The 25,576-nt window shown below is 36.1% G+C and overlaps 1 protein-coding gene across 8 annotated transcripts in view; it reads left to right on the top strand.

Annotated features, from left to right (window-relative positions):
- The window catches only part of C6H8orf34 (chromosome 6 C8orf34 homolog), a 361,855-nt gene that overhangs the window by 117,605 nt on the left and 218,674 nt on the right, over positions 1-25,576 (top strand). For all 8 annotated transcript variants that reach the window (XM_047783787.1, XM_047783785.1, XM_047783789.1 and 5 more), the window contains exons 6-7: positions 3,497-3,669; positions 19,554-19,720. In XM_047783787.1, coding sequence (XP_047639743.1) covers positions 3,497-3,669; positions 19,554-19,720 — 340 coding nt within the window. The remainder of the gene's footprint in view (positions 1-3,496; positions 3,670-19,553; positions 19,721-25,576) is intronic.

Here is a 25,576-nt window from a genome sequence, read left to right as displayed (position 1 = left end):
GGTTAGCTTTGGGAGCAGGCTACCTGGAGTGAGTGGGCTTCCTCCAAGGTAACTACTTCTTGGATAGGATAGCTTCCTGCTAGTAGGAGATACTAAGAAAATCTTTCATCTTCATATAATTTTTTTACTGCTAATGCTTTTCTTCTTATTACTTAAGCTCACGTGTCTAAGAACTTGAACATTTAGGGACCTCTAGCCTTAGGAGGGCAAAGGAATAGTATTCAGTCGTTTCTAAGGAATCATTGGGATTTACATTGTTTAGCACTGAAATTGTAAATGATTTGTTTATGTATATTTCTCAAAACTTGCTGTTTTCAATGTGCAGTTTTAAAATTTCTTTTGCCATGTATTTGTGTTTGTGGAACTGTTGTCACTGAATTCCTTTCATAAAGATTTATGGGGAGATATTTATTTAGCTTAATCAAGTGTAAATAATGTAACTAAGGAAATATCTGCTATTTTAATCTATTGCAAGTAAATGCACTATATTGAAGAATTCTTAGAGGTAGTATTTTCATCTAGGGGTAAATATAAAAACAGCTTTGTGCATTCTGAAAAATAAAAGTAGTACAGTCCCATTTTTTACATGTAAAATATTCACTTCCTAACTCTTCTGACCCTGTTTGTAGCTCTTTGTATTGCTTTGCTCGTCAGCTACTTCTCATTAAATTTCTGCTGCTAGCTGAAGTTAAACAGGCTGCATATCAAACCATTTATCCCTCTCTCTCTGCTCCACTTTCCAATAGCAGTGGCATCTATCGCTTAATTTCCCAGTAAGCAACCAAAAAGTTATGTCTGATTCTCTGTAGTTCTCAACTTTTTGATCACTCTCAATTCTAAATCCTATTTTATTTTTTTTCGTTTGTTCGTAAGTTGTTCGTAAGTACCTAAATCACCCATTTCTGTGTTACAGTGATCAGTTTCTTTGTCTCAGTTCTTATTAAGCCCAGTTCTGCCCCATCATATAGAGATTAATACTGAATTATCTAATCTTTTTAATATACTGACTATAAAATAAAACTTCAGAATGAAAACCTGTACCATCAATTCCCTGTTGTTAACTCTGTCCATATTGACAACCAAACATCTGTTCTTACCTAACTTGCCCATTTCTGCTCTTCTGTACTGTTTTTTCCTCCACATGTATCATGTATTTAGAAGTGGTTTGAATATAGTGCACATCCTTAAAACTTGTATCTAGCATATGTACAGAATTCTGTGGTTTTAACTGTGCCTACTAATTCAGTTGATACAGTAGGTTTTGTAGTTCCCATCGTCACTGCTATGCAGTTGAAGAAAATAATATTCAGAGAAGTAATACTTCAAAGTCACATAGGCCAAAACTGATTCTGAAGCTGTAAATGTGTTTATAGATTTTTTTTTTCTAAAATGTGTTTTTGCTTCAGTCTGCTCGTAATGCAAGTATAGGTTTAAAATTTAACAATATTGTTGTTAATTTTAATTATATATTAAATTGTAGCAGATGGATATGCTTTTCCATAATTTCAAAACATTACTTTGATTGCATGGTTTCACAGATGAAAGCTTTGATTTCCTGGCTCTGGGAACATAAATACAGAAAGAATTTAGATTAGTTGCTACATTATGTAAATACTTACAAAAATTTATCTGCTACATCTTCATGGAGGCTGAGGAATAAATATTAAGATATCCAACTACTTCCTGTCACATATTATCACTTGGGTTAATGCTCATCAAATATGTCTTAATCTTATTTGAAATATTGCTTTTGGTGTATACTTGTATATAAATACTTCATTGTATATATTGTAATATTGTATTTTATGTTTGGGGGAACCGTAAGGAGTCAGAAGACCAGGTATAAGTTTTTAAGGAGTTGATCAAGACCCTTGTAATGTACAAATTATAAGCCTGTATTTCTCAAATCAATACATTTTAAAAATATATTTTTTCTCATAAAACAAGTATATATTTATCATAGACTATTGAGAAGACAGGGAAATGCTAAAAAAAGAATTAAAACTACCTGCAGTCCCACTCTTCAGATACAACCATTAAATTTTGATCTTGCTGTTGTTTTTTCCCAACAAATCAAGCAGTACCTGACACATAGTAGGTCATAATAAATATAAAAGAATGAATAAATGAAGGGGTTAGTCTACGAAGGATTAATGGATGATGGTATAAACTCCTACAGTTTTTGTTTGTTTTTGTTTTTCTAATGCCAGTGCCTGACTTCATCTTTGCTGGCTGAGGCATCCACTTCAAAGGTGTCGGTCTCAAAGAAACACATTGCAGAGAGCCAGGTCACCTCCCCACACTGAGCTCCTTAGTTCTAGAGGTCTTAGTTGATTTTAATAACTGATGATGTATTTCTTTCAATTGGCCACTTATTTTTGACTTCATGCTTTACATATCCACTCTTATGTTTTAAATTCACCAATAAAGAGTAAGACCAAGAAAGCCTTAGCCCCCACCTTAGACCCAGTAGAAACAGGAACCCTGCTGTGTGTTGTGTGTGTGTGTGTGTGTGTGTGTGTGTGTGTGTGTGCGCGCGTGCACGGGCAAATGCGCTCATGTTCTACCCTGCCTGCCCGGACCTCACTGTCTGGCCTCAGGTGTCCTGTGTAATTTCTGGGTTCTATAAATAGCAAACCTTTATTTTTTTCAAGTTTCCTGGTGGTTATTGCTGAAGGGTGTCTTGCATTCGTACGCATTCATATTGGGAACCACATGGGCCAATCCAATAACAATATCATTGTCAGTAGGCTGAGACTTGCACCCATATGAATTTTTAAAACAAAAATTAGATCATACAATAAGGATGGTTTTTTAATCTGCGGTTTAATCTGCGGTTTTCCCCATTTACTGAGACATCCCTAACAGTTGCATGTATTTCAGTATTCATTTTAAATTATTAAATGATATAAATATTTACAAAACATTTCAAGGGCCACGTCATATCCCAAGTCTATGAAAAGAGATCACTTTAGCATTTTTCTGAGTTAGCAGAGCATACTTGTCATTGCCATTGCTCTGTTTTTATCCTCTACTAGATTTCTGGAGGACCAAGATGCTTTGAAGTTGGAAGCAATGTCTCTACCCTGTCTTCTCTTGACTTTATTCTCTGACCCCACCTGAGTTTCCTTCTGAGAAATTATTTAATTTTCTAGCAACATCAAGCTCTTTCTACTGTGTGGGCCTTACCACATATCCTTCCTCTATCATAAAAGCTAGTCCTGCTCCTCCATCCTGAGACTACACATGCAGACTCCCTGATGTACATTAAAGATTTCCTTCCTGAATCCTTTGTCAGAGTGACCTTCAGGAGTCAGCACAAATTATATAGAGTAAGCCATCTAGTAGAGAGAGAAAGAACTGAAATTTTAAATCAGTTCAGAAAGAAAATGAGACTATTTTGATTTGAGTTTAAAATTCAGATAAGATTATTTCCCATTGTCCTATTGATAAGAAGACATAAGCTAAGGTACAGAAATTCTTTTCTTCTCTTCAGGAAACAATGGCATTTAATTCTTCTCTTCTGAGACCCCGTGTGATTGGAGAATGGATTGGTCGAGAAGAGAATGATGCTGATCCACTAGCCTCTGAAATGCTACAGCCCCCAGTTCCAAGAAGTAAAAATGAACAATGGGAAAATGAAGATAATAGCTCTAGCCCTGCTGGAAGGTGAGATGAGTTGTCTTCTAAGATTCTGATTATTTCAGTCTTTCAAAGGTAAAGAGAAAATCAAGTCTGTGATTTTAATGAAATAACTCTTAAAATTTTATATAGAAAATTGCGTTTGCATAAGATAAAAATAATTCTCTGTTTTAAAATTAGAGTTTTAGGAGTTCCTGTTGTGGCTCAGCCAGGTTATGAACCCGACTAGTATTCATGAGGATGCAGGTTCGATCCCTGGCCTCACTCAGTGGGTAAGGATCCGGCATTGCTGTGAGCTGTGTTGTAGGTTGCAGACACAGCTCGGATCCCACATTGCTGTGGCTGTGGTGTAGACTGGCAGCTGCAGCTCCTATTTGATCCCATGCTGCAGGCATAACACCAAAAAAGCAAAATAAGTAAGTAAAAAAATAAGAAAAATTAGAGTTTTATTAGATTTTCTTTTAGATTTAGTTCTGATATTTTCTTTACATCTGAGAAGATTATCATCTCTTTGCTACTAAAACCAAATAGAAAAGTAATTTCAAGGATATAAATTGTCATTTGAGACTTACTGTAATACTGGACAGGACCTGCTATATTATTGGACTGCCTGTTAAGAATTGGAGAGGGAGGACTTCTGATTGCCAGAGAGAACTAGTTATTCAACCATAAGAAAACTAATAAATGTGTGATAGATTACACACACAGGTGGAGTTAGATGGAATATATAGAGAGAAACCTTGGTTTAGAACCATTTTAGTTTAGTTGATATCTGTGATTCAATGTAATTATTTATATTCTGTGTATCCAGTTTTTAAATTATTCTTGCAATTATTATGGTTTGTGAATTTGAAAATCCCTAATTCATTTTACTCAGCCCTAATGGTGCTGAAAATAGTGTCAGAAGATTTGCCTAAAGTTTCTATATACTGATAGAAGTGGAGTAATTTTGAAAAGTCTAGATCATATTTTTTAGAAAAGTGTATTCAGAATAGCTATTTCATGTAATACTAACTGCAGTGACTAATGTTGAAAACGAAAATGAGGAGTTATATGGGGAAGTTGGCATGAAAAAACATTATGCAGGTATAGCTTACATGAGATTGAGAGAAATACTCATGAATTGAAATGTGATAGGAGCTTATGTGAGTGTTAGCAGCTGACCACCACAGCAGACTTTTTCCTGTGCACAGCATAGTACAGTAACTTTGTATTTCCTACATTAAATTTAGCAGCAGCCAATAACTATTCTTTCTCAAGGAGAAAATTGTATTTTCTACAATGTAATAGCTTTCAGAGGCTTTTTACTTTGACTTATCACTTGGCTGGAGAGGAGGAAATTCAGAATACTTGTTAATGTGCTTCAGGCATATAGAAAATTGATTCCATTTCCATGAGAAATAACTTTTAAATTATTTAAATAGTTGATGTGTACTGTATAAGGCGAAGAAAACCATTTTTAAAAATCCATTTATATTCTTTGTGAAATACCAGATCAATTTCACTGCCAATGAGGGTAATTTTATTTTTGACACTAGGCTTATGAAACCCTAGAGACCTTTATCTTTATTCATTGCTAGATCTTTAGTTTTTAAATATAAAATAGAGTAATGTCAACTTTCATCTTGATTTCACTTAGTCATAATAATAAATAGGAGGTATTTATTTAAGATGTTAGTACTTCTCTTTTCTTTCCAATCTCAGTGAGCTCTTATTCTCTTGAATATCCAATAAAGGAGAATCTTTTCTGCAATTTTGGTCAAATCCTTTACCCAGAAAATTCAATCCGTTAAGTTCTCTCTCAAGTATTTATTTCAAAAACTTGTTTTCAGTTTTATTTTTCTCTGTCTTTAAATTATGAGTTGATATATTACCTATGAGATGCAGAAAGTGGTGAAATCCTGCCCAAATGCCCCATTAGAGCAAAAAGAATGCATATTTTCTGAACTAAATTTAAAGAATAACAATAAGGTATCAGTTAGAAATTATATCCCATCTTCTAATACAAAACAAGGATTTCTGAATTTATACCAGGACCTCACATAGCATTAGATTAGGTTTGGATGAATAAAAAGTTTGGGGAGCACGTTTTTAATGACTCAGAAGTCTCTAACTACAGTATTAGCTTTTGTCCTTAAATAGTAATGATCTTGTCCTATAACTTAAGTCTCAAACATTATCAGACTAAATGATATTCTAGACTCTTGAAAGAGAAGACTTAATTTTTAAGGATGACTTCCATTTTTCTCTCCCCCATTTGGGCCTGTTGCATTGCCATTGTCAGTAGGCATCTTTTACGTGAGTGAAGGAGGCACATAGAAGGCTGTAAGTAGATATCTAATAAGTAAGACTTATTCATAAGAAGGGTTGTTTATTTATGTTAACTTTTTTTTTTCAAGCTCCCAGGGTAGGGTCAAATTAGAGCTGCAGCTGCTGGCCTATACCACAGCCACAGCAATGCAGAATCTGAGCCTCATCTGCGACCTACACCACAGCTTGTGGCAACACCAGATCGATAACCTACTGAGCAAGGCCAGGGATTGAACCCACATTCTCATGGATACTAGTTGGGTTTGTTTCTGCTGAGCCACAACGGCAACTCCTCTCAACTTTTTATTCCTTTTCGTTTTATGGATTTCTCTCTTTTTAATTGCTCAAGTCTTATTCAAATGGCTGTTTTACAACACTCCAGCTTTAGTACATCTCCAGCCTTCCCTTTCATTCAGAACAGTACATACATGATAGGCTGGGCTTTCACTGTTACATTAAAGAGGATTAAATAAATTGTATAATAAACCTTGAGAGTCTTAGACACTTACCATTTTTCTCCAGAACTTTTTTTTGTAAAAGCTCAAAATATATACCTTACCTGAACTTTTTTCCTTAGGTCCTACAAATACAGCATTGTGTGAAGAGGATCACCAAGTTTAGTACATATATCTGTCACCTGTAGGTTAAGTGCTGGTTAAAATGAAAGCAATGATGAGGGGAATATGGAGAAGCTAATAGAATAAGATAAGAACTGCTAAAATGAGGCTCATGACCCCTACATAGTCTCTAGAAAGACTCAAGATCTGTGCATCTCTTGGAATTATGTGCAAAATGTTCCATGTGTGTGCAAATGGACATTTCCCACCAATCTTTCTTAGATTCTCCAAGGGTTTCTACATTAAGAATTTAAGAAAAATATTAAAGCATCTGAGCAAGAAAAGGAAGAAGAATTCATAAGACAGAGGTGAATTTGTTGGGGGATAATTGCAGGCCTTCTATGATTATCATATTCTACCAGTTGGCATCAATTGCTATGGCTTATCTAGCCATTTAATGGGAAAGTGTATATATTCATTGCACATTTAGAGTTATTAAAATAATCACATTGATAATGTAAATGTAAATAAAAACTGATTTAATAAATCTGTGTACTTCTATTTTGAGCTATCTTAAGTAGACTTTGCAATAGCTGAGTAATACATTTCCTAAAATTACTTGCTATATTATAATGTGAATTTTTAAATAGGCTTATTAAGCCTTAAAAGCCTAATGAAGCCCCTCTAAGCTGAACCACTTTATTAAAATAAGAATATCAATACATACAGATCTTGTGAATTGGTTTTATTTGTTAAGTGAACATTATTAGAAGGTGGTAAATATGCTATAAATTGAATAGAAAACCTTCCAACTTAGAAATATATATAAAATATTAAAATCTAAATTCACTTCCCTTTAAGAAGTATTCCTTTTCATTAAAGCTCATAGTTGCTCCTGATATATCTGTTAACAAACCCTGGAAATGTTCCTCTCCTTGTAGAGCTCCTCTGTCGACAGCAAGAGACAAACAGTGAATATATGAATTCATGCCATAAATTCAAGTAGATAAGTGATATGATGAAAATAAACCAGAACAAGAAGGAAGAAAATACTTGGAGGGCACTTTTTTTTGTAAGAAGTCAAAAATGAAGAAATTGGAGTTCCCTGGTGGCCTAGAGGTTAGGATTTGGCTTTGTCACTGCTGTGGCTCAGATTCAGTCCCTGGCCTGGGACCTTTGGTATGCCATTGGCATGACCAAAAAAAAAAAAAAAAAGATTAAAGAAATAACCTTAATATTGTCTACTTTTGGTTATTGTAGACATGTTAGAAAATATATAATACATGCAATAGAGATTAAATTTAACTTAATAATTTAGGAATATTCTCAATGCAAATTGAAAGCAAAAGAGTGTTGATAATCTAAAATGAACAAAGAATAGAAACCTTAAAAATATTTAGAACCTGGAGTTCCCGTCATGGCTCAGTGGTTAACGAACTCGACTAGCATCCATGAGGAAGCGAGTTTGATTCCCTGCCTGGCTCAGTGGGTTAAGGATCTGTCACTGCCGTGAGCTGGTGTAGGTTGCAGATGCAAGTTGGATCCCTTGTTGCTGAGGCTGTGATGTAGGCCTGCAGCTATATCTCCCCTAGCATGGGAACTTCCATATGCCTCTGGTGCTACCCTAAAAAGAAAAAAAAATTCTATACCTATAATCTATATCTTTATCTATATACACACACATTGGTGATTCTTCCCATAAAACTAGCCTCACCTTGTTTATCTACTTGTCATCTCTGATCTTGAATTACACCATACCTCAGCCACTCATTCTTTCTGTCATGTCCTAGGTCTTGTCATTATCGTTAATGGTAAACCAGTAATGTCAGTTTCAGGTACTTTGCTCTGACAGCCATCTCCCATTTTCCTAGTTCATTCCATCTGGTACCCAACTTTAACTGGGACCTAAAATAAACTGGTGCCAACAAATTTTCCTTGCCTTTCATCTACCTTGTTCTTCATTTTTCTCCCTGTCTACCTTTTATCCTAGGTTTGTCATTATCATCTATCCTTTAGATATATCTTCAATTCTCTTACTTCCCTTTTTGTTTTACTCTCCTGGTAAAACTCTGCCCTTTTAAAATCCAACTCTTTGCCTCTTCTGTGGCTGAATCAGCACCAGCTGGAGAAGAAAGAACACGTGGCCTCACCGTCACTGTGAATTCAGACCACCATGCTCCAGGAGATCATTGGTACTGTCTGAAGGTACTACTGCTTTTGCTTACTCTGTTCACCTGTGCTCTCTCCTCAATGACGACTTCATGCCTTTTCCTCTCCAAACTTCCAGCACTTCTCTATCTTCATTAGCAGCTGGTGACCCTTCAGGAACATAAAATATCAGAGTCTCTCTGGAAGACAGTTTGGGAGTTTAATAAAAAGCTAAATATACAGTATATTGGAAATATGATTTCTCCAGCTCTGTTCTTTCTCAAGATTGTTTTGGCTATTCAGAGTCCTTTGTGTTCCTATACATGTTTTAAAATAATTTGTTCTTGTTTTATGAAAAGTGCCATTTTGATAGTGTTTGCACTGAATCTTTAGATTGCCTTAGGTAGTATGGTCATTTTAACAGTATTGATTCTTCCAATCCAAGAACTTGGTATATCTTTTCATATATTTGTGTTTTCTTCAGTTTCATTTATAACTGTCTTATAGTTTTCCAAGCACAGGTCTTTTACCTCCTTAGGTAGGCTTATTTTTAGGTATTTTTGTTCTTTTTGATGCAATGGTATATGATAGTTTCAGTAATTTCTCTTTCTGATACTTCAATATAAGTATATATAAATACAACAGATTTGGTATCCTGCAGCTTTACTGAATTCATTGATGGACTCTAGTAGTTTTCTGGTGGCATCTTTAGGGTTTTCTATGTATAGTATCATGTCATTTTCAAACAGTGACAGTGTTACTTCTTCCCTTTCAATTTAGATTCCTTTTATTTCTTTTTCTTTTCTGGTTGCTGTGACTAGGACTTCCAAAATTTTGTTGAATAAAAGTGTCAAGAGTGGGCACTCTTGTCTTTTCCTGATCTTGGAATATTTCAGCTTTTCACCATTTGGTATGATGTTATGGCCTTTATTATGTTAAGGTATTTTCCCTCTATTCTCATTTTCTAGAGAGTTTTTATAAGTGGATGTTGAATTACCAAAAGCTTTTTCTGCATCTACTGAAGTGATCATATGGTTTTTACTCTTCAGTTTGTTAATGTAGTGTATCATGTTGATTTTCAGATATTGAAAAATGTTTGCATCCTTGGGATAAATCCCACTTGATCATGGTGTATGATCCTTCTGATGTATTGTTGAATTCAGTTGCTAGCACTTCTTTGGGGATATTTGCATCTGTGTTCATCAGTGATGTTGGCTCATAATTTTCTTTTTTTGTAATATCTTTATCTGATTTTGCTGTCAGCATGATGCTGGCCTCATAGAATGAGTTCAGAAATGTTCCTTCCTCTGCAGTTTTTTGGGAGTAGTTTCAGGAGGATAGATGTTAACTCTTCTGTAAGTAAATGGTAGATTTCACCTGTGAAGCCACCTGGTCCTGGGCTTCCATTTGTTGGGAACTTTTAAATTACTGATTCAGTTTTATTACTGGTAATTAGTCTGTTCAATTTTCTATTTCTTCCTGGTTCAGTCTTAGGAAATTGTGCCTGTCTAAGAATTTGTTCATTTCTTCTGGGTTGTATTTTTTTTTTTTTGGCATATAGTTGTTCATAGTAGGTTCTTATAATATTTTATATTTCTGTGGTACTGGTTGTAGCTTCTCATTTTTCATTTCTGATTTTATTGATTTGGGCTCTCTCCCTTTGTTTTCTTCATGAATCCAGCTCAGTAAAGATTTACCAGAGTTCCCATTGTGTCTCGGTGCATTATGAACCTGACTAGTATCCATGAGGATCAGGCTCGATCCCTGGCCTTGCTCAGTGGGTTAAAGAGCCGACATTGCCATTAGCTGTGGTATAGGTCGCAGACATGGTTACAGATACCATGTTGCTGTGGCTGTGATGTAGCCTGGCACCTGCAACTCCAACTTCGACCCCTAGCCTGGGAACTTCCATATGCCACAGGTGTGGCCGTAAAAATATTTTAAGAAATAAATAAAAATAAAGATTTATGAATTTTTTTTATCTTTTCAAAGAACCAGCTTTTAGTTTCATTCATCTTTTCTATTGCTTTTTTAATCTGTTTCATTCATTTGTGCTCTAATCTTTATAATTTATTTCCTTCTACTAACTTCAGGTTTTGTTTGTTCTTTTTTCCCTAGTTCCTTTAGGTGTAAGATTAGATTGTTTATTTGAGAATTTTCTTGTTTCCTGAGGTAAGCCTGGATCACTATAAACTTCCCTGTTAGAACAGCTTTTGCTTCATCCCTTATGGCACTGGCACAAAAACTGACACATGGGTCAATGGAACAGGATAGAGAGCCCAGAAATAACCCCACATGCTTATGATCAATTAATCTACTGCAAGGGAAGCAAGGATATACAGTGGAGAAAAGACAGTCTCTTCAATAAATGGTGCTGGGAAGCTGTACATGTAAAAAGATGAAATTAGAATATTCTCTAGAACCATATATAAAAATAAACCCAAGGGAGTTCCATTGTGGCTCAGCAGTAATGAACTAGGCTAGTATCCATGAGGATGCAGGTTTGATCCCTGGCCTCTCTCAGTGGTTTAAGGATCTGGCATTGCTGTGAGCTGTGGTGTGGGTCACAGATGCAGCTCGGATCTGGCATTGCTGTGGACGTGGCATAGGCTGGTAGCTACAACTCCAAAACAACCCCTAGCCTGAGAACCTCTATATGCTGTAGGTGCGGCTCTAAAAAGACCAAAAAATTTTAAAATAAATAAATAAACTCAAAAAGGCCTAAATGTTAAGATCAGATACTGTAAAACTCCTAGAGTAAAGCATAGGCAGAATGCTCTTTGACATAAATTGTGGCAATATCATTTTGAATCTGTCTCTTAAAGGATATAAAAGCAAAAATAAATAAATGAGATCTAGTAAAACTTATAAGGTTATGCACAGCAAAGGAAACTGTCAACAAAACAAAAAGACAACTTACTGAATGGGATAAAATATTTACAAATGATATGACCAGTAAGGGACTATTATGCAACATATATAAACAGCTCATAAAACTGAACATAAAAAAACTTAATTAAAAAATAGATGAACTTTTTTTCCCATATTAAAAAATTTTGTTGAAGTGGAGTTGATTTACAAGTTGTGATCATTTCTGCTATACAACAAAGTGATTCAGTTACACATATACACACATCCATTCTTTTTCAGATTCTTTTCCCATATAGATTATTACAGAATATTGATTGTATAGAGTTCCCTGTGCTGACAGCAGGTCCCCACTGGCCAGGCATTCAATATACAGTGTACATGTGCCAAGCTCAAATCCCCAGTCCACCCCTTCCCCCACCCCACCTGTCTCCTTTGGTAACCATAAGTTTGTTTAAAGTCTGTGAGTCTGTTCTGCAATAAATTCATTTGTATCTTTTTTTTAGATTCCACATATAAGTGATATCATGTGATGTTTGTTTTTACTGTCAAACTTCACTTAATATCTCTAGGTCCCATCCATGTTGCTGCAAATGGCATTATTTTATTCCTTTTTATGGCTGAATAATATTCCATTGTGGGTGTGCTTTGTGTACCACATCTTCTTTATACAGCATATATATGGGTCTTGTTTTTGTATCCATTCAGCCAGTCTATGTCTTTTGGTTGGAGCATTTAGTCCATTTATATTTAAGGTAATTGTTGATATGTATGTTCTTACTGCCTTTTGTTAATTGTTTTGGATTTGTTTTTGTCGATTTTCTCTGGCCCTTTATCTCTTGGCCTTTTCTCTTCCCTTTTGTTCTCTTGTGGTTTGATGACTATCTTTAGTGTTGTGTTTGAATTGCATCTACTGTAGGTTTTTGGTTTGTGGTAACCATGAGGTTTTGATATAGGAGTCTATATATACACACAAGATTAAGTTGCTGGTCTCTTAATTGCAAATGCATTTCCAGGATCCTGCATTTGTACCTTCCTCTTCTCACAACTGCTGCTTTTGGTGGCATATTTATGGATGGATGATTTCCTACCTTTACTAATGTTTGCCTTTACTGGTGAGCCTCCTCATTGTAATTTTCTTCTTTCTAGTTGTGGCCTTTTCTTTCTGCCTAGAGAAGTTCCTTTAATATTTGTTGTAAAGCTGGTTTGGTGGCACTGAATTCTCTTAGCCTTTGCTTGTCTGTAAAGATTTTGACTTCTCCTTCAAATCTGAAAGAAAGCCTTGCTGGGTAGAGTAATCTTGGCTGCATGTTTTTTCCTTTCATCACTTTAAGTATATCATGCCACTACCTTCTGGCCTGCAGAGTTTCTACTGAAAAATCAGCTGATAACCTTATTGGGGTTCCCTTCTATGTTATTTGTTGCTTTTCCCTAGCTGCTTTCAATATTTGCTCTTTGACTTTAATGTTGGACAGTTTGATTAATACGTGTCTTGGTGTGTTTCTCCTTGGGTTTATTCTATATGGTATTCATTGTGCTTCCTTTGAGTGAGTGATTCCTTTCCCATGTTAGGGAAATGTTCAGTTATTATTTCTTCAAATATTTTCTCTGGCCCTTTATCTCTCTCTTCTCCTTCTTGCACCCCTATGTTGCAAATGTTGTGGCATTTAAAGTTGTCCCAGAGTTATTTTAGACCATCCTCAATTCTTTTCATTCTTTTTTCTTTATTCTGTTCCACATCAGTGATTTCCACCAGTCTGTCTTCCACCTCGCTTTTTTGTTCTTCTGCCTCCTGTATTGTGCTATTGTTTTCTTCTAGAGAATTTTTTATTTCAGCTATTGTGTTGATCATCTCTGCTTGTTGAATCTTTAAATCTTCTATTCCTTTCTTAAACGTTTCTTCTAATTCATTGATCTTTGCCTCTATTTTTTTCCCACAATCTTGGATCATCCTTACTAGAATTACTCTAAAGTATTTTTCAGACAGGTATCCTATCACCACTTCTTTTAGCTGTTCTTCTGGGGTTTTGTCTTGTTCCTTCATCTGACTCATGTTTCTCTGACTTTTCATTTTGTAGAACTTTTTGTGTGGTCTCCTTTCTTCAGGTTAGAGGGTTATAGCCTCTCTTTCTTCAGGTGTCTGCCTCTTTGTGGGTGAAGTTGATTGATACAGGGGCTTCCTGATGGCAGGGACTGGTGCCTGCCCACTGGTAGGTGGAGCTTATTCTTATCCCTCTGGTGGATGGGGCTTTGTCTCTGGGTGTGATTGGGGGCAGCCTATTTGCTGATGTGTGGAGCTGTGTTTCCACCCTGTTTGTTGTCTGGCCTGGGGCTTCTCAGCCCTGATGGGTGTGGCCAAATTTTTCCAAAATGGCAGCCTCAGGGGAGCTCACACAGATGATTATTCCTGGGACCCCTGCCTCCAGTGTCCTTCCACAGTGAGCCACGGCCACCCCTGCTCTCTCAGGAACCCTCTAAGACCTCCCAGTGGGCTTGATCCAGATTCTTTGTCCTGCTTTGTCCTGTGATCCAGTGCACATGAAACCCTGTGTGCCCTCCTGGAGTTAAGTCTCTGTCTCCCTGAGTCCTATGGAGCTCCTGTGGTTAAGCCTCACTGGCCTTCAATGTCAAATGCTCCAGGGGATGCTCCTCCCAATGCAGACCCTCAGGCATGGGAACCTGATATGGAGCTCCAAATTTTCTCACTCCTCTGGAAGAGCCTCTGCAATGTAGTTATTTTCCAGTCTGTGGGTCACCCACCAGGCAGTTATGGGATTGCTTATATCATGAAAGCACCCCTCCTACCATCTTGATGAGACTTCTTCTTTATCTTTGGATATAGGATATCTTTTTTGGTAGCTTCAAGTCTATTTTGTTGATGGTTGTTCAACAGTTAGTTGTAATTTTGGTGTTTGTGTGAGAGGAGGTGATCTTGAGTCCTTCTACTCTGGAATCTTGTCTCTTTGTCATCCCCTCCTGTTCTCTAGGTTTGGTGGTTCCGTGTTTTTCATAGATTGAGGGTGCTAAAGTCCTGGCCTCGATCGATCCATCATAGCTGCTCTTGTGGCAGGCAGGACCCTTCATCTCAGCTTCTGGACTGACAGCATTGCAAGTAGAGGAAACGGCTTCACTTTCAGGCTTCACGTGGACAGAGCATCGGTTCTGAGTCTGACAGCCCTGCCGGGGTACTGTCAATTATGTTCAATTTCCCATGTTCCAAAAATAGATGAACTTAATAGACATTCTTTCCAAAGGGGAAATATGGATGGCCAACAGGTAGATGAAAAGATGTTTCATTGATGATTAGCAAAACATTGCTAATCATCAGGGGATGCAAATAAGAGCCACAATGAGATATCACATCATACTTATCAGAATGGCTGTCATCAAAAAGAACACAATTAACATGTTTTCGAGGATATGGGGAAAAGGAAACCCTCGTACACTATTGGTGGGATGCCAAGACCAGCTCAGCAGGATGGAGCTGAAGAACAGGTGCTGTGAAACTTAAGGAAAAAAGTTAACATAAAACAAGGCGCAGAGACATTTAAGTAAAGATGGGAACCGGGGACTCAAGGTCTCAGGGACCAAGAGCCCCACCTTAAGAAACCACACTGCTTTTATTGTGTTCTTTAGGATTATGTCAAGTAAGAAGGGGGTTGTAGGTGCAAGATATAGTTTTTTTAAGTTGTTTTAAAAGTCACATAGCCGGTTGCATAAGCTTTTATTCTGACCTTTAGGCATTTAACAATCATTAGCATTTGAGGAAGCTTGGCATCAGCTATCTATGCATAGCATCTAGAGAATCACCACTATGCTTCTGCAGACCATGTGCCTATCTGCAGCAACGCAGAGTGCCTAGGTTTGCACCTCGGTTCTCCTTGCTAATGCATATCCAGCTAATGACCCCTCATAAACCCCTTGGGGCCATGAGGCTCCTCTTTTATTCTTTTTTTTTTTTTCATTTTTTTCTTACTCAAATGAATTTATCACATCTGTAGTTGTATAATGATCATAACAATCTGATTTCACAGGATTTCCATCCCACAGCCCAAGCACATCCCCCCACCCCCCAAACTGTCTCCTCCGGAGACCATAAGTTTTTCAATGTCTGTGAGTCAGCATCTGTTCTGCAAAGAAGTTCCGTCTGTCCTTTTTTCAGATTCCACATGTCAGTGAAAGCATTTGATGTTGGTGTTTCACTGTATGGCTGACTTCACTTAGCATGATAGTTTCTAGGTCCATCCATGTTGCTAAAAATGCTGGTATTTCCTTCCTTTTGATGGCTGAGTAATATTCCATTGTGTATATGTACCACTTCTTCTGGATCCACTCCTCTGTCGATGGACATTTAGGTTGTTTCTATGTCTTGGCTATTGTAAATAGTGCTGCAATGAACATTGGAGTACATGTGTCTTTACTCCTCTTTTATTCTTAAGAGGATGTATCATGCTGTGCAAACGGTGTGTCAGTCTGCACAGGTCTGGAGTGCCTAGACCAATGCATTAAGTCCTCATTCCCAGCTGACCCTATGAATAACTTATACCTTTGGTCTTTGTTCTTAAGCTTAAGTCATTTACCATCACTGTGACTGTTTTTCAAGCAGGAAGATGGAATAAAGTAAAGCAGGACAAGATGGAGTTTTCAGCAAAGAGGCTAAGAAAATATTGTAGAAACATGTCTCACAACAGTGGGAATGTAAATTGATGCAGCCATTGTGGAAAAAAGTGTATGGAGGTTTCTCAAAAAACTGAAGGTAGAACCACTGTATGACCCAATTCCATTCTTGGGTATATATCTGAAAAAATGAAAATATACACATACCCCAGTGTTCATTGCAACATTATTTGCAATTCCAAGATGTGGAAGCAACCTAAATTTCTATCAGCAGATGAATGGATAAAGAAGATGTGACATATGTTATCATGTGTGTGTGTGTGTGCAAACACATACACAATGGAACTACTCAGCCATAAAAAGAACAAGATTTTGCCATTTGCAGCAACATGGATGGATTTGGAGAGCACTGTGTCAAGTGAAATGTCAGAGAAAGACAGATACTATATAATATGTATATGTGGAATCTGAAAAATATAACCAACTAGTGAATATAGCAAAAAAGAAGCACACTCACAGATATAGAGAACAAACTAATGGTTACCACTGTGTGTGGGGGGAAATATAGGGATTGGGGTGAGATACAAACTATTGGATTTAAGATAAGCTCAAGGATGGATTGTGCAAGATGGGGGAAATAGCCATTATTTTGTATAATGATAAATGGAAAGTCACCTTTAAAAATTATATAAAACAAAAACTTTAAAAAAGCTAAACATGCAACTACCGTATGACCTAGCATTCGTACTTTTGGGCATTTATCTCAGAGTAATGGACACCTAACATTCACACAAAAACATGTACCTGAATGTTCATGGCAGCTCTAAATAGCCAGAAAGCTTAAGACATCCCGGATGTCCTTCAGTGTGTGAATGGTTATAGGGAAACCGAAGTATATCCATGCCATGGAATACTACACAGCAAAGAAAATAAGTGGGCTTTTGATACACACAGTAACATTAATGAATCTCCAGGGAATTACACTGCATGAGAAAAGCAAATCCTAAGAGATTACATACTGTACGAGTTCATTAATTACATTATTGAAATCAGAAAATTATAGGAAAGGAGAACCGATTTGTGATTGCCAGAAATGAGGGATGCAGAAAGAAGGGTATGGAGGAAGGTGGTGATGGTTAGAAAAGAACAACATGAGGAAACGTTATAGTATCTGATCTTGTCTGAACCTTGACTGTGGTGATGGTACTTAATACACAAACCTAAGAAAGTGCTGGAATTGTCTGGAACCACATACATGAAGAGGCACGCATACATGAGTCCAGTTAAAATGAGAATCTAAGTAATACTGAAGAACTGTATTATTGTCAGTATCCTGGCTGTGATATTGTGCCATTGTTTTAAAAGATGTTACCTTTAAGGGAAACTGCATAAAGGGTGCACAGGATCTCTCTCTCTTATTTCTTACAAGAGCATATAAATCTATAATTGCTTCAAGGCAAAGAAATTCAATTAAAAACATAAGTAATATGTTGGAAGACACCTTGAGATTTTTGGTAGTCCTTCTCCGCTGGCGGTCTGTCAGCAAAGGGCATTAGCATCCATTGATGATCATTGCCTGAACAGTTACTACATTGGTGGTTGCCTAATGGTGATTTTCTGATTCTGTCATTCCTTCTGAATTTATTAACTAGTCTTAACCTGAGGGAAAGAGAAAGCTTTTTCTCCACCATTTGATTTTGTTTCCCTTGATCTTCTCTCATATCCACCCTAACTTTGAGGTGAACTAGTGAGGAGCAGCTGATTAATCCTTGCCCGCTGACAACATACAATGTCGTTTTGCCATTTCCAACCTCCTTTGGGTAAATGCTCAGTCCTTCCTTGTTCTCTCCTCCAACTTCCCAGGACAGTGTCTGACTGGAACACTTATATGTCCACATGGTAACTGTACATCGTTTTAAAAACTGTCCCAAAGTTCTCTTCTCTATAATCCGATTTCTTTCTGTATCATCGGGCAGAGGAAGAAAACGGTAAATGTCGCCCAATGAAAGGAAAAGATGGATGAAGAAGAAAAGGAAGTACCATTAAGCCTCTGTAAAAGCATTCAGGAGACAGTGTTGAGCTTGGCACTTCTGTCTTTTGTCTTTTGTTGTTGTTGTTGTTGTTGCTATTTCTTGGGCCACTCCCGCGGCATATGGAGGTTCCCAGGCTAGGGGTTGAATCGGAGCTGTAGCCACCAGCCTACGCCAGAGCCACAGCAACACGAGATCTGAGCCGAGTCTGCAACCTACACCACAGCTCACGGCAACGCCGGATGGTTAACCCACTGAGCAAGGGCAGGGACCGAACCCGCAACCTCATGGTTCCTAGTCGGATTCGTTAACCACTGCGCCACGACGGGAACTCCGGCACTTCTGTTTAAGACAGCTTGAAACGTTCTATCTGTGCCCTGAAACTTAACTGTTTTTTTTTTTTTTTTTTAATTTAAACTGAGCCTCTTCTATGTTTTAGGCTGCTAGGACTGGGGACAGTGTATATAACTTCCTCCTGCTCATTTGCCTTCCCCCTGGCCGGGCTTTCTTAGCACTTTTAGAGAGACTTACCTCTCCTTCCTTCTCTTCTTCATCCATCTTTTCCCTTCATTGGGTGACATTTACCATTGTCTTCCTCTGGGTGATGATATGGAAAGAGATCTGATAATAGAGAAGAGAACTTTGGGACAATTTTTAAAGCTATGTACAGGTACCACATGGATGTGTAAGTGTTCCGGTCAGACACTGTCCTGGGAAGTTGGAGGAGTGAACCAGGAAGGACTGAGCATTTACCCAAAGAGGATGGCTTATCACAAGGAAACGCTTCCACATTTCCAAAGACTCTTAGACTGGAAGACTCTGAGAAACATTGAAATGCCAATTCTGGTTCCATCCCTTCTCCTACCCTGTCCTATCCCCAGTTCTAGGCAGCATGATAGGACAAGTGAGGAAACTTATTTTAAAGTTTTCATTTTAAAAAATCTTATTGTATATGTTAAAGTAGTTATCCCATTACTTGTGTTTTGCTCAACATGCATTTTTTTTGTAAATCAGGGAATTTCTTATAATGATCTGGACTTTCTACCTCCTCTAATAAAATTTAGAAAATCCATTAATAGTGAGCTTTAATTCCCACACAGCAACAGTTCTTAGAAGCTAGTCAGCACCTCCTTTCTTAAATGGACCAGGTGTCTGTCTGTCCTGTTCTTCACATACACTCATCTAGGAAATTGTTAATGAGATATCAAAGGATGTCTTAGAAAGAAGGCAGTCTATATTTCCATTATCCTTGGGGAAAGTTTTACTGTGCATACATTTGCAAAGCAAAATAATTGAAAATTTGTTTATAGATTTTCCTTAGTTACCACAGCTAATTGATGATGTCAGCATCAATGAAAATGAACATTTACTGTTTCTTCAGCTTAAAAGTGGAGCCCAAGACTAAAGGATTAAAACAGCAGCAACAGCGACATAAGAAACTTCTGGCAGCAATGCTCTCTCAAGATTCTTTTGAGTCTGTCCATAGCCCCACCCCATCTGTAGCAGAAGAAGATATTGATAATGAAGATGATGCAATGGAATTGCTGGGTAATTTTAAAAATTAATAATTTATCTTTTTCTTCTCTGGTATTATAAAAATGTGTAGTGGTTAAGAGATTTTAAAAGTTTTGAGTAGTTTTGTCTTTAGGGGACAGAAATCATTTAACACACACTTTATAGTAGACTTTCATGGAGTTGCATGTAAGAGTTAAGCTGAAACTCCCTGAGCATGTGAAGTACTTACTGCACTGTATTTTTGGCTTTGTATTTGCAGCACTTACTTCTGACTACTTATTCAAGCTTTATTTTCTGCACTTGTGACACAAATTCAAGTCTGCTTTATTCTCTGATTATGATTGCCATGATCACACCTTTGTCTATAAAATGTATCTGAAATACACAATTCAGCCCGGATTTCAAGATGTCCCCCTATTGTTTCAAGGATGTTTTAGAAAAAGCAAGTTAATTTTAAAGGGACATATAGTAAATTAATGTTTATTTGTCTTCCATAAAGAACAGGAAAATGTGCAGAGATTTCAGTGTTTCTGTATCTTCTAATGAAGTAAATATGTTTTTTTAATCAGAAATCTCTGCATAATACTGTTTTTAAAATTGAACTACTTTTTTGTAAAACCATTTTTTCAAAAAAAGGAAATCTTATCTCAGAGCATGAGCTAATATAAAGCAATGAGTTTTTAATTCAGTTATATTAGCTGTGCTAATCTAAATAACTCGGTGAATTTTCAAATATTTTGTAACAAGGTACTAGAAAAGAAATAATAAAATCATTTGAAGGCTTTAAATAAGTTTAACATATAGAAAAAAAGAATCCTAAAAATATACAGATGTTTTTAAATTTACTTTTTTTCTAAACTAACTTCCTGCATTTTAAATGTTTATGGCAGTAAAATACTATCATTATAATAAATGATATGTCTCCATGCCTAGTCCTACAAGGTGTTATTTAATCAATGATGGCACATTCACTGATACTTTCTGATGTTATAATAACTGCATATTGCAAGACTATGTTATAACACTTTCAGTTCAAGCTGTTCATCTTTTTTTTTTTTTTTTAAGAACAATTAAGTCTGGGTGTTTTTTAAGGAATCTTATCAACCCGCCTCCCAATCATTAATGTGGCAGATGTGCCAATGGTGGTGATGGTGCCTTTATTCAACTTCTGTTCATTCAGCAAACATTTACTAACCACTTACCATGTGCTAGGCACTGGGCTTGGTCCTGGGGATGTAAAAAGAAAATAATCATGGTTTCTGTTTGCAGGAAATTTTACATTCTAGTGTTCAAGATAAAAATTAATTATATCACTCTAATAATTTTTGCTATACGTGCTAATTTGATTAAGCATAAGGTTATACATAGGAATAACATCTAATTTAGAAGTATAGAGGATGGTAATAGGAAGTGTTTCCTAGAGAAACAGATTTCCTCTAGTAAGTCCCAGAGGCCAAGCAGATGTAGTTCGGCAGGCAGAGCGTGGTCATTACACTGCAGTTTGCTGTAGTGGGAATGGACTCTTGCAGTTGCACTCCATGACTCTGCCTGTGATGAGTTCCTCTGCTTCTGTCAGTGACAGTGGAGGGAGCAGGTCTTGAACCGTGACTGTTAATGGATGTTGTCTATAATAACATCAGTGTTGGTGTGTTGGTCTTTTGACCTTGTGTTGTGCCAATATTCTGTCTCCCTTCTTTCCTTTATATGATAGCTCATGGTCAGTTATATCCACATGAAGACAGTTATACTCAATTTTGCAAAGAGAATCTTTTGAAGAGTCCAGGCATCTCTGCATCACTTTGGGATTCCTGATAGTCTCAGGAATATCTCTTTAGAGTGGAGGAACTCATTTAACATGAGTAGTATCAAGGGATTCTTTAAGGAGACTCAGGTGTCCACTCAGTGCTGTCAGCTGTAGATCTCAGCTCCTCTGTTTTGAAGATTCTGGTTTCCTCAGCTGAAGACCAAAGCATTGGGTTTTGGAGACTACCTATTATGAGCAACTAATAGCTGGTCCTCAGTTTATACATTTTAAGCTGTGGTTTGAGCACATTTAAGAATGAGAGGTAGTTGGAGGTTTGGACTTTCTCCACGAGTCCACATATGTTTGCACAGGCTGCTAGTGGTGGTCTCTAGTTTACAAGATTTCCCTGCACTGATAGAAAACATTACACATCCACTATGCTATGCCCTAAAATAATTCCAAGTGCAGCCCTGTTGCCTAGTTGTCTCAGTGAACAGAGGTCATATAACAGGAAATTTTATCCAAAAATTGTTTTGCCCAGAAAATTCATCAGTTAAGTAAAATATTATTTGGATATTAAATATATTTTGTTTTTAAGGCCCTAATACTCCTATCCATTAATATTATTCAATTATTTAAAAAATTAAAATGTAGACTCAGTTATCATCAAAAGTAGTATATGTAAGCTATGACTTACAATGTTACTTACACCTTAAGGTAATGAATGACTCATCTTTTGCAGGAAATCAAACAGATGTATGTGAATAATTTCAGTTAATGCCAGAGCTAAGAATTTTTCAGTCATGATATAGTAATGGATGAAATATGTGAAGTATGGGTATGAAATAAAATGGTCAATAGGTTTTTCAATTTTAACACCTCACTTCTTCAACATTCATGTATATCTCTTAATAATTTCATCGGATTCAATTGATGCAATACTCCTGCATGAATTTAGAAACTATATAGTATCTATCTAACTAGTTATTTTAATATTAGATTTACATAATTTTGTTTATTACTAAAGACTTTTAAGATAATAGTCTTGAAACTCTGATTCCAGAGAAACATGTGATTAACCATATTTAAGGAAAAATATAAATGCTAAGTTCTTGAAAATTAATTTGAAATCAAATTTAAGTACATGAAATCATTGTAACATGCAACAGAGACATCTGATATTTTAAGTATCTTTTTGAATCCACAACATTGTCTAGAATGAATTTTCTGTGGCTTGTTCGTTTTAAGGATTTAGCTTGTCATTGTTATCCATACCAGGTATAACTGGCTGAAAATTTTATTTATTATGCATGAGAAGCAGTCTATATACTTTGTGAACCAATAAATAAGTAAAAAGTATAATTTTTAGTTAATGTTAATATAACAAAAGATTATTCTCAGTAAAATTGGTTGATTGGAAGGAGAAAAAGCTTTTAGTTGAACGAGTAGTAGAACTGTTAAGTTAGTAGAACTTAACTTAATAGAAAGGTAGTAGAACTATTGACCCTTGTTTTGTTAAGGAAACCAGCACTATTAATGCATACTGATTAATATTTAATTTTTACAGTTTAATTGTATTTATGGATTTCTTTTCTAAGGCATGTGAAAATATTATTATATGGCATCTATAACCTTTTAGTAGATTAAATATTTTCTGTAATTGCTTTGAATACTACTTACACATCATAGTGCAAAGGTAGCTTAATATGGAATTAATATATGCTAGAGAATAAAATATCCAAATTTGTGGAATTTTAAGAGATAACAATTTTTAAGTACCTCTGAAATTGGTGCTGTAATTACAGAAGATATGGAGTAAGATATCTGCCAGTTCATCTCAAACTAAGTAGTTCTCAACCTCAAATAAAGATATTCTCAGGAGTTCCCGTCGTGGCGCAGTGGTTAACGAATCCGACTAGGAACCATGAGGTTGCGGGTTCAGTCCCTGCCCTTGCTCAGTGGGTTAACGATCAGGCGTTGCCGTGCGCTGTGGTGTAGGTTGCAGATGCGGCTCGGATCCAGCGTTGCTGTGGCTCTGGCGTAGGCCGGTGGCTACAGCTCCGATTCACCCCCTAGCCTGGGAACCTCCATATGCCGTGGGATCGGCCCAAGAAATAGCAACAACAAGAACAACAAAAAAGACAAAAGACAAAAAGAAAAAAAAAAGATATTCTCAGGTATTTTAGTAATTGTGCTAGAAATTCATCACAGTGAATAATAATGTGAATAATTTACTAAAGTCTGTAAGTTTTCAAAAGTGGAAACATAAAGTGGAGCAACAAGAGGTTTATAAAAATCCTTATGTATTTTGCATTGTTAGCTCTCACAGAAAATTTGAGAAACTTCATTAGTTCAAAAGGTAGTTCAGCTTGTAAAAGTGAGTCCATTTTCTTTCCATTACATAGACTTTTCATTTTATTTTTGATGAAATGCTAGTTGCAATTATATGTTTAATTATTCTCTATGTAATTTATACTCATTTTAAAATGTTATCAGAATTATTTGACAGCTACTTTTCTTACACATTTTAGTGTGGAATATTATTTTAGAAAGTTTTTTTTTTCAGATTTTCTCAGAATTGATTATGACACTAATATATAAAAATCATGTTCCAGAGATGCTAAAAAAGACAATAGCGTTAGTCATGCTTTGTGCTTCCTGGTCTCAGCTTATTTATAATCATATAAAAATTAAAAATACATTACTGGAAACAAAGTGATTGTGAATATAAACTATTTTAAATTTAATAAATAATAACAAGTATAATTATACTGGCATTCTTTGTAGGATAGAGTGATTGAATTTCTAAAACCCCACTATCTTTCCAAATTATGTAGAATATAAACTTAATTTTCTAGAGGGACTCCTTACATTAAGGTGATCTTTTGGCAAATTCTTTTGTGTTGTGACCAATCTTTATAAGTAAATCTGTTCTGTTTTGTTTTTGCTTTTCTTTTTTTTAAGTTGGATGCTTCTTAAAGCAAAAAACATTCATATTTGCATAATAAGAACATGCATTTCACTTAATGAGAAATGTGCACTATTACTCTATGATTTTTTTTAAAAGGGAGAGGTCCTTTAAATGTTTTTTAAAAAAATCTACCTCCTTATCTCTGTATTTATTTTTTAATGATCTGAAGGATGTGAAATGGTCTAAAGCCCAGGGGAACATTAATACAAACCTTATCTTCATCTTTGAGATTGAACATTAGGTGCATCAGGGTGACAGAAGACTTTAAAATGAGGATTCTTTGTGGAAATGATTCTTGTAAAATTCAGAGGACTTTCAAAAGTTAAATTTACAGATCCTTTAATATTGTCTGTAAGATTGCTTTAAATACTGCTTGGAAACTCATTCAGCACATACCAAAGTAACTTTCTGTAAAATTACTACATATTTGAGATTAAAATATCCAAATTTGTGGGTGTTAAGACATAACAATTTTGAGCACCTCTGAATTTAGTATTCTAAATCTAGAACGTAATGAATAAAATATCTTCCAAATCACTTAAATATAAGTAAATCTCATTTTTAAAAATTAGATATTCTCAAAAATTCCATTAATTGTACTGACAGTTGATTACCATAATTAACTAAACATTGTAGAAAACCTGCACTTATCTTTTAAAATGTTCACTAAATTAGTAAAGCTGGGATATAAGTACACAGATGTGTAAAAATATTTTTCACATGCTAAATATTTCCTCCTGTTGAGCCATGTGATACAATGTAAGAGAAATTCTATGAAATACTTCTGCTATAGAGTTTGTTTTACATTTCTGAATTCTATCTTCATCTTGCTTTACTGCTGTTGTTGCATGCACAAATGCCAGCTTCATTTGGGGTTTGAAGTGTGGCATGAGTAGAGTTGAATAGCACAGTGCTTGTCTCTCTGATTACAGTGAAAATGTGAGAAAATCTATTCAAACACATTATTTCAGTCAACAACTGTCATGCACCTGCTACGTGAACAATGCTAGAACATATTAGTATACAGCACTAAGAATATTATGCCCTTTGTTTTTCTAATTACCTTGACCTCTTTAGGCTTTAAGAGAACAATGAATCTAGTGAATGTTGGCATTTATATAAAACCAAACATTTTGTAGGTCTTTGCCTTGGCTCTTAATTAGTCCATTAATTC

The sequence above is a fragment of the Phacochoerus africanus genome, chromosome 6, assembly GCF_016906955.1.
Source record: "Phacochoerus africanus isolate WHEZ1 chromosome 6, ROS_Pafr_v1, whole genome shotgun sequence".
In the NCBI taxonomy this organism is placed as follows: domain Eukaryota; kingdom Metazoa; phylum Chordata; class Mammalia; order Artiodactyla; family Suidae; genus Phacochoerus; species Phacochoerus africanus.
Note: the sequence above shows the minus strand (reverse complement) of the source record. Positions and strands in the feature narration are given on the sequence as shown.